General features: G+C 37.1%; 1 protein-coding gene across 1 annotated transcript; it reads left to right on the forward strand.

Annotated features, from left to right (window-relative positions):
* The first annotated feature begins 7,594 nt into the window (after positions 1–7,594).
* On the forward strand, positions 7,595–9,001 carry LOC115443794 (SOX domain-containing protein dichaete-like). The gene has a single exon (XM_030169360.2). The coding sequence runs from the start codon at positions 7,687–7,689 to the stop codon at positions 8,425–8,427; it is 741 nt and encodes a 246-aa protein (XP_030025220.1). The 5' UTR covers positions 7,595–7,686; the 3' UTR covers positions 8,428–9,001.
* Positions 9,002–9,568: the final 567 nt, after the last annotated feature.

Consider the following 9,568-nt stretch of genomic DNA (forward strand, 5'->3'; position numbering starts at 1 on the left):
GCGCACGTCGGGTCATATGACTTCAGGCGTCTGCCTCCATTGTTGAACCGACGTCGAATGAATAATTAGGTGCGAATGCTTTTAGTATATATTTTTATTAGGTACGGCTTGGGGTTGGCGAATGGGCAGATTTATGCTTCAATGTTGTCTGATCCGAGGCTACTTACATTACGTATATAATCACGGTTGTGTCCCATAGGGGTAGATAGATGTATTTCCAATGTTAGGGATCTGGACGTGATGGCTTCATGTTATTTTATTATTATTTCGTGAGATCTGATCGTTTCTTATAGCCTTAACCTGCGCTTTATTCTTTGCACTAGATGAATATATTAAACTAAATCGCGTTATTTTTATATATCTTTTCTTGTTTTTCAACTTTCACACTTCAACTTAAAATCGGCGCATTGTTTTCATTAGTATTGCAAAATCAATTTGGCTTACTAGTTACAACCATCCACTTAACATGAAACTTCTTTCAGGAACTCTATCCCAGGAAACGGTGACAGAATATATATAGGTATAGGAATAGAACCCAAAAGTTTGTGGATAGTTGGATAGGCGAATGTAAATATTCGTTTATCTCTATCGTATTTGTAATTGGCAAATGAAAATCTCCATGCTTGCATTAACTTTTATATTCAAGAAATATTATATTTATTTTCATCTTCCTTTTTATACAATCTTAAGATCTATAACACAGTACAAAATATATAACAGACTAGAAATTAATAGTATCAAGATTTTAAAATATTTTGCTTATTTTTCAAAAGTATTAAATAGCGTGATGAATCCGTTCTGCAATATTTGAGAAATTTGGGCTGACTCCAAATAAGAGTGAGAGAAAGATTCCAGTCACAACGTATTATTTATCTGTTGTTCTGTAGAGCCTGCTGGCGGGTCAAACTATTACTGGTGGTAGGTCTCTCATATGTGAGAGTCCGCCAGGGTAGGTACCACCGCAATGTCTATTTCTGCCGCCAAGCAGCAGTGTGTAGTCACTGTTATGTTCTAGTTTGAAGGACATTGTAACGAGTGTAACTACTGGACATAATAAGACTTTATATCTCATGTATCAGGATGGCGAGCGCAGTGGAATACCAAACAATACTTTGAAATTCAAGGTGTTGGACGGTGTTTCTACTGTTTATACGCGGTCGTATCTCTGTTTCGACATACAAAGCAATAAAAAAAAAACAAAACTAAAAATAAAGTTTTGTGACAAGTTAGTCTAATTAGACAGATGGATATATTCATTTATTCTAATTAGTTTTTCCCATTGTCTTACTAGTATTTATAAATGCAGAAGCTTATTATGATATCTAGATTTTTGGAAGAAGTAAATATTAAATCGCTGAACGGATATTAATTACATTTGGCATCTAAATAAACTATGTTCCTATAAGTACCTTTGTTTATTCTGGAAAAGTTCCCAATTAAGTTTTTTCCAGGATAGATTTTACCGGCGGTAAAGCCGCGAGAAATGCTGAGTATTTTATTATCGTTAACACGTTAACTCAATAAGATTAGTTAATTACTTATCAACACATCAAATTTAAATCCTACAAGGCCTACAAGGTGGACGGACGACATGGCTAAGGTCGCAGGAAGTCGCTGGATGCAGGCCGCTCCCAACAGGTCGACGTGGAGATCCTTGGGGGAGGCCTATGTTCAGCAGTGGACTTCCTGTGGCTGAGATGATGAAGATGATGAAATTTAAAACACTGAATAACTTTCAGTGCTTCTGGCGTACTTGTATTGCGCGACGATACCGCTCTGAGGTTCCGAGTCGGGAAGTAATATTGCATTTTTGTATTCATATAACCCCTGTGTAGAATTCTTGCTCGATATGGCGATAGGCTCGTCCCCAGTCATGAGAACTTGTAGGTGGGAGTACTAGTTGGTCTGCCTTTTTCAGAATAAAGACGTAATGTGTGTTTGTTCTGAATAATTTTATCGAAGCCATATAAAACTTTTATTAGTGGCTGTAAAAACTGGTAAGATTTTGTAGGGTTGCTGTCGATATTTTTAGACTGACCGGCTCAGGTTACTTACTACGCTTTAAGTTTGCAAAATTTCTGGGAAATCTGGGAATGTCGTGGAATTTTGCCTTTAGTTGACTTTACTGTGTTGGAATCGGAATGCCTATTTTTTTTCTTAAATACTGAATTGACATCTTGTTAGTACCTTATGCCACTCGCAAAGTTATGTTTGATTTGTTTTACTTGTTTTACTACGTACTGGTTAAATTATATTATTTAAATATATACTTAGTATCTGTTTTATATGCCCTGTGGTCATTTTGATATTTCGGTAATATTTGAAACCACATGTTCGTCTTTACGTGCGTTAATGTGCCAGAAATCATCTATGTATAACGAATATTTTCGCCAAAATACCGGCTTTAGTTTTCTGATATTTTTAACACTTTGTAATTAAGTACAAATGTGGTTTGTGCGTGAGTGTATTTCTGACTGAAAGTGTGATTTTGTCGCTGCGATGAATTCTCTTAGACTAGTATTAGCATTACGGCGTATGAAATGAAAAGATCAATTTCAATTGGTATTTTTGTTTGTTCGAAACTCACACTTTTTATTTTACATCTACGGTTTGTGGAACTTATTATTATTTTTTATTTATTTATTTTTTTTAGGAAATAAGTTTATGGTTTAATTAAGTAACGCTAATTCAAAATGACCCGGAATATGAGGCAGTTATGTATGTATTAAAAAAGACTTGTAATTTTATTCTTTTCCCTTTAAAACCCAAGTAAAAGTCATTATCGACGCCAAATTAAATACCGATTTCTTTTTATTTTGATGTTATATCCCGACTACCTAACCCTAGTAAGACTGTCTTGGAAATAATAAGTATGTATCTGGCAACCCTACTATACTTTTAAAATAATAAAATAGAACAATGTTTTTTCAATGGCTCATGAATAATTGCAAAGATCTATAGGGAACTATTCATTATTCGTCATCTTGAGACATTTGATTTTGAGTCTTAATATGACTAATTGCAGTTGGTTGTTGCGAATTGTAAGATTTTAATATTTACTGTAAGGCGAATTGGTTATTTTGTCATTTTTTGTTTTAAAGACACAAAGTTTTCTCATTTTTACTTACATATCTTTTGTATACAATGGAATACAAACAATTTTATTCCTTATCTATCTTGCAAATAAGACACAACTTAATTTAATCGTAAAAATAAAATTTGTTAAATTTTTATGTCCTACAATAATATGACATTTACACGAGTGGAATCACGCGGCGGGGCGCTTGCGGGATTAATACGAGCGTAATTCCAATAAACTCCGCTAGATGTCGCTACCGGTCTTTTACGAGACCACCTATGTAATGAAATTAATTATTTTAATAACTGAGGATGTAATAAATGTTTGGGAATTTTACGATTCATATCGAGATGTAAATTTTGATAGACTATAAAGTGGAATGGTAATGGACAGAATGAGTAATAGTTTTTCCTGGCCAAAAGAATACGGCCTTTTGTCGGTTCCTGTATCAGAAGAGGTAAGGTTTTGTAAAAAAATATTTTGATTTCATCAAAATTTAGTAGGCACGGGTAAAATGTACGTACGGAGCGATATAGTCGTGAAATAACGACCAAGCTCCTTAAATAAAGATTTTAAAAAGAAAAAGAATACGGTCGAAGATATAGTGTACAGAGCGATGGAACCTGGCCTGAACGAAGCCAGGTTTAGACATATCGAAGCTTGAAAGGCAGTCATATCTAAGCGACAAATGTAACGAAAATGAATTATATAAATATTTAGATTCGCCATATTTTTCTGCGTCATTTGATCTAGATTTTGTATGTCTTGGACAATTTTAATAACATTAGATTATATCTTTATAAAATAAAAAGTAGAATTGTTATGAATTTTCATTCAATAAAAACTTTAAAGCACTCTACTCAAAAATTTACTGATTGTCGCTTAGATATGTTCGCCTTTCAAGCATTGATATGCATTATCGATGCTTGTAATCTAGAGTTATAATAAACATTGTAACATATCAGATATATGTACTTACTTGGTATTTTTCCAACTACCTTCGACAATGCTTTGAATATTTTTTTGCTATGTAATACAGATGGGGAACTATAGGTCTATAACATGATATTTCTCACCAATGTTGTCAAATGTTTGTTCCTTAATAAATAAATAAAAGAAACTTGCGTATTGGTACGTTTATTTAGAAACTTAAAACAAGTCTCTTAAGCTAATACTATGCTCTCTAAAGTTTTATATCAGTACATGGTTGTCTTAATGTTTGTTGTATGACTGTTTGTTTCTTAATAAATAAATAAATAAAAAAAAAGAATTAGTACTCAGTGTATATACTGAGCGTCTATGTGTGAATATTGTAACATTAAAGATACTATAGATTATAGATACCAGTGGCGAAAACTGGCCTGTTGGAACGGAATATACACTGGCTGATCCCGGAACACGACACACTTACGTGGGCCACTATGGCGGGTTTTAATATCTTGTACGGTGGTAGCTATTCCGGCGGATATAAAATATATCCTACCATCAGCACTATATTATACCGGGTACCCTCGCATACTCGAATTATGTATAATTGTATACGTGTTTGAATTGTCTTGGTTTTTGTTTGTGTGAAGCAATACAATGATCGCTGTATCATCTAACTAGAGAAGGCCCATAGCCAACAGTAAGACCGTATATTATAGTGTTGGTATTATCCTTCCTCCTACCAGTCAGCCCGAGCTGGTTACTTCGGTTTGTACCTTGTTTTCATTATAAATTTTATCCCTAATTTAGAATGTCCATAGTTATATAAGTAATTTTAATAGTTGTTTAGAAGTAATCATAATTATTCTTATGATTTGTTTTGACGTATCATAAGTGCAGCTTTGTTGCCTACGTGATAAATAAGGTATTTTATTTTATTTATTTACATACATACATACATAACATCACGCATTTATCCCCGAAGGGGTATGCAGAGACGCAACTAGGGCACCCACTTTTCGCCAAGTATGTTCCGTCCCATGATGTGATAGGGGGCGAGCCTATCGCCATATCGGGCACAAATTCCAGACTCCGGGCTGATACTGAGCAGAAAAACCCAAATATCACTTTGCCCGACCCGGGATTCGAACCCAGGACCTCAGAGCGCTATTGTACCGGACATGCAATACAACTACGCCACCGAGGCAGTCGCAGCATTTTATTTATTTTCTTATTAATAACCAGAGTTCTAAGATTATATAGAGTGGACATTGGGTAGATTGTTATACAAAAAATTAGTGTTCATGCGACGGTTATCTACCGTGAAATAGTAAAACACGAATGTAAAATACTTCATATTTTTCCATATCGTGATTTGCACGTTTTTATTGCCCATATTAGCATATTTTCTGTTATTATTTTTGTATTAATATATACGCTGTGTCATCTTGTCAATCGGATGTTCAAATAAGACTGCTTATTCCCAATTTGTAATAACTGTTGGAGCGCAAATTTGCTCCAGATATCCGGTCTGTAACTTACTATGTTGTTTAATCGCATTCTTAATCAAAAAATCGGTATTTGTCCGTATTTTTTTGTAGCGTCGAGATAGAATCAATAATCTTCTCTGGTATGTAAAGTTTAACAACAACGAAGGCGCTATGTACATGCACTGCTTTGTTGTTAGATGCCTAAAAAGCTACTAATCTTAATAATATCAGAAGAATCGTAATGCTCTGCCCGCCCTAAAGGGAATAAGAAATAATGAAAAGGGTTTGAGCATCCGTAAATCTCTCATGCGAAACGGAACCTAAATGTCGCTTCGAGTTTGCTGTGAGACAGTGCGTAAGATAGTCTAGCATTTAAAGTAGTTTTGCCGGTTTTATATTATTCGCGAAGAAATTTAAGGACTCTACTATTTTTTTGTATGTTAAAATAAACTCTACATAGAGGTAAGGTAATTTAATATTACAATAATTTAAGTCCTGTATTATATGCTGTCCCACTGCTGGGCACAGGCCTCCTCTACCACTGAGAGGGATTAGGCCTTAGCGGACCACGCTAGTTTAATGCAAAAATGCCCAATATTTCTATAGAGAACATCCTAGGTATACAAGCTTCCTCACAATGTATTCCTTCTTCGTTAAAGTAAGCGATAATTTACAAATAATACACACATAAATATTAAAAAAAAATCAGAGGTGCGTGTCCTTGGGCTTTGAACCTGCGGACATTCGTCTCGGCAGTCTGTTCAACTGCCAACTAAGCTATCGGCACCTTTAATTCTAGATTACACATTTTGATTCTAAATGTTTTTAAATGTAGAGTCTTTCCGTTAAGAACTTACAGTACCGTTAAAATCCGACCGTTAAAAAAATAGTCAAACCCAAACCGACAGATGTCGAAAAACAATAACATAAAGAGATTATAATTATTTTATTATTCAAATATTTGAATAAGAAATAACAATTTTTAAAACAATTCTTTTGAACAAAGAACAGAATTGTCGGCTTCGCTAAGTCCGATTATGTATTAAATACAACATTTAGTAAATAATGGTTTCACAGTATTTTTATGGTGGCCATTCCGTAACGTTGATTGTTACTGGCCGCAAATTGTCTCCTTTGACAACACAAAAGCGTGTCAAATGTTTCTATTTTTAAAACCGTTTTTGTCACGCTTCATTTGTGTATTGTATTCATATTTTATTGATTTTGAAAATGGAATGCCGACGTTATGAGAATTATAAAAATGTATTGTTTTAACATTGTTACATTATTAGTTGTATGTAACTGTTTTATAATTAATAAAAATATTTAGTTCCTGATAAAATCGTAGATTCATATTGAACAACTTTCATTAATTAGATTTTATGGTGACATTTCTTTTTGAAATAAACATTATGCTATATATTAAATTGTCGATATAAGTGAAATGCATATTTAGTTTAACTACGAAACTGTGGTTAATACATTTTTTACTCTTCATTGTGCAGCATCTTAGAGTTTTTGTGTGACGATCTACATTAATATAAAAAGGAAAGCACTGTCGCGTTAATAGTGATTCGGCTTCAGTACCTATAAAATATTTGTGTTTTCGTAATGAATACTTGTCTATAGATCTTCGAAGTACACAGTTAGTCTAACAAATTTAATTAAAGATACAAAGGTCTGTACACATAAATTTATTATAAAATTGAGTACATAAAACAACATTCATAATAATAGCTCGATGTGCGATGTACGACATTGCATAACGTAATTCCGGTCGAAGTAAAATTGACCTTGAAATAATCATAAAAGATGTTTACACTAAATAAGTTTCAATATCGGCCAAAAAATACAACAATGGTTGTATTCGACATCGGTTACATGAGTCGCGGGTCGCATTGAACGGCATGGCTTCGAACAGCTGTGGCGGCGAGCGGGGCCGAGCGCGCCCGCGCCCGCAGCACGAGCGAGACAGGGCGCAGGGTGGGGCGCGGGCCGCACCGCGCCGCCATTGGTCGCGCGCACGCCGCCCAGGGCCCGCCCCCCCGCACGCCGAGACCCACGCGAGCGCCGCTCTGCCTCGTCAGTCCATCGGCCGTCTCCGACGCGACACAATCACTTCATCAGTGCTCATTCACCATTGTGCCATACAGAGCTAATGCTCTAACAGAAACGTTCAACAAACTTAACATGTCGACCCTCAGTCATCACCCGTACGCGTTTTCCATGCATCCCGGGATGCTGCCCGACTATCCCAGCGCGCCGCAGCAGATCCCGGCTACCTCGCCGCAGTCCGAGGGACATATCAAGAGGCCCATGAATGCGTTCATGGTGTGGTCTCGGCTGCAGAGACGTCAGATCGCCAAGGATAACCCGAAGATGCACAACTCCGAGATATCGAAGCGGCTCGGCGCCGAATGGAAGTTGTTATCCGAGATGCAGAAGCGGCCTTTCATCGACGAGGCGAAGCGGCTGCGCGCCCTGCACATGAAGGAGCACCCTGACTACAAGTACAGGCCGCGCAGGAAGCCCAAGCCCCCGACGCAGGGAGGTGCGCCCGGAGCCGGCGCGTTCCCGAGCTTCCCGCTGCCATATTTCGCCGGCCCGGCGCCGACGGTGGGCCCGCTCGACGCGCTGCCGTACCCGGCGGTGCCGCCGTACTTCCCGCACCAGCTGGACCACCTGCAGTTCTCGAAGCTGATGGCGCCGACGGCGGAGAAGCTGCCGACGGTGTCGTCGTCGGCGGCGGCGGTGGTGTCCTCGTTCTACTCGTCGCTGTACACGTCGCCGGCGGCGCCGCCGAAGCCGTTCTCGTCGCCGCTGTTCCACCAGTACGGCGCGGCGCCCTCCTCGCCGGTGTCGCCCGTCACTCCCACGCAGCACAGCCCGCACGACGACCAGCTCAGGCGGCCCGTCTCCGTCATATATTGAAGACCAACCTGCCTGCCTTGAAGGAGCCAGCTCCGGACAGGTGCGGCAATGTGGTTACCAGAGACTGTGTTAAAGACAATCGATTATTTATTCGTTAACAATAATGTATAGAGTATAGAGTTGGCGTGTCTCGTGTCACGCGGTTGTACATATGTCTGCGCCGGTCGTGTTTAAGCTGTGATTTTCGTTTTCGACGCGATCTGACCGAAGGTAACGTTGTTTCGCCGTTCATGTGAAGTGAGATTGGTACCAAAAAGAGATTATTTTGTCGTAGGTGATTACAGTTAGCCGGTTAGATAGATGATAATGTATTACTTTAGTTCTCTGTTGATTTTGTTTGTTTCGGTGTCACTTCGCAGTCGAGTTTCTTCGCTCCAATTAATTGTAACGTGTATTAATTTATTGGTTTCAAGTTGTAGATGTAACTGTAAGTGAATAGTTGTGTTGATTGTAAGTTAGTGCGTGTATATATTAGTGTTGATAAGTATTCGGTGTCAGTACCAACGATGTATGATAGTATTACAAGAAACAAATTTGTTAATGCCATAATAAACACTAAATTGTTTTTATTTTACATGTTTTGTTTTAATCTAACATCCAACCGGTAGATTAATTAAATTATACAATTTAATTTATCTATTTTGATTTTCGACACATTTCAAACCAATATAATAGATATTACAATATTGTATTATCTACATCTTAAAAAAGTTGAAAGAAATTGATATTCTAGATAAACACCATCAACTATATTTTTAATAATAATATTTGCACAAATTCAAATTACGTTGACCATTGCCGTAAATTATGCAAGAATACCAATTTTGATTGAATTTACATTGAACAAAATATAATGAAGGTTCATTATTTAAAACACCTCTACGGGTAACATATAATTTTACATTTATTGACAACTAGTTTTTGTTCACGGCTCCGCCCTTTGACAAAGTTTTCTGGGATATAAAATAGCCTATAACACTCAGGAATAATGCAGCTACCTATTGATAAAAGAATTTTCAAAACGGATTCAGTAGTTCTAAAGATTAGTCCCTATAAATCTATAAACTTTGCCTCTTTATAAGTATAGATAACGAAAAAGATACCGTATAGTGATCATATTACAAGTTATTATTGCTTCTTG

The sequence above is a fragment of the Manduca sexta genome, chromosome 23, assembly GCF_014839805.1.
Source record: "Manduca sexta isolate Smith_Timp_Sample1 chromosome 23, JHU_Msex_v1.0, whole genome shotgun sequence".
NCBI classification, from domain to species: domain Eukaryota; kingdom Metazoa; phylum Arthropoda; class Insecta; order Lepidoptera; family Sphingidae; genus Manduca; species Manduca sexta.

Coding starts and splice junctions, on each gene's coding strand:
- LOC115443794 (XM_030169360.2), top strand. CDS start 7,687: ATGTCGACCCTCAGTCATCACCCGTACGCGTTTTCCATGCATCCCGGG.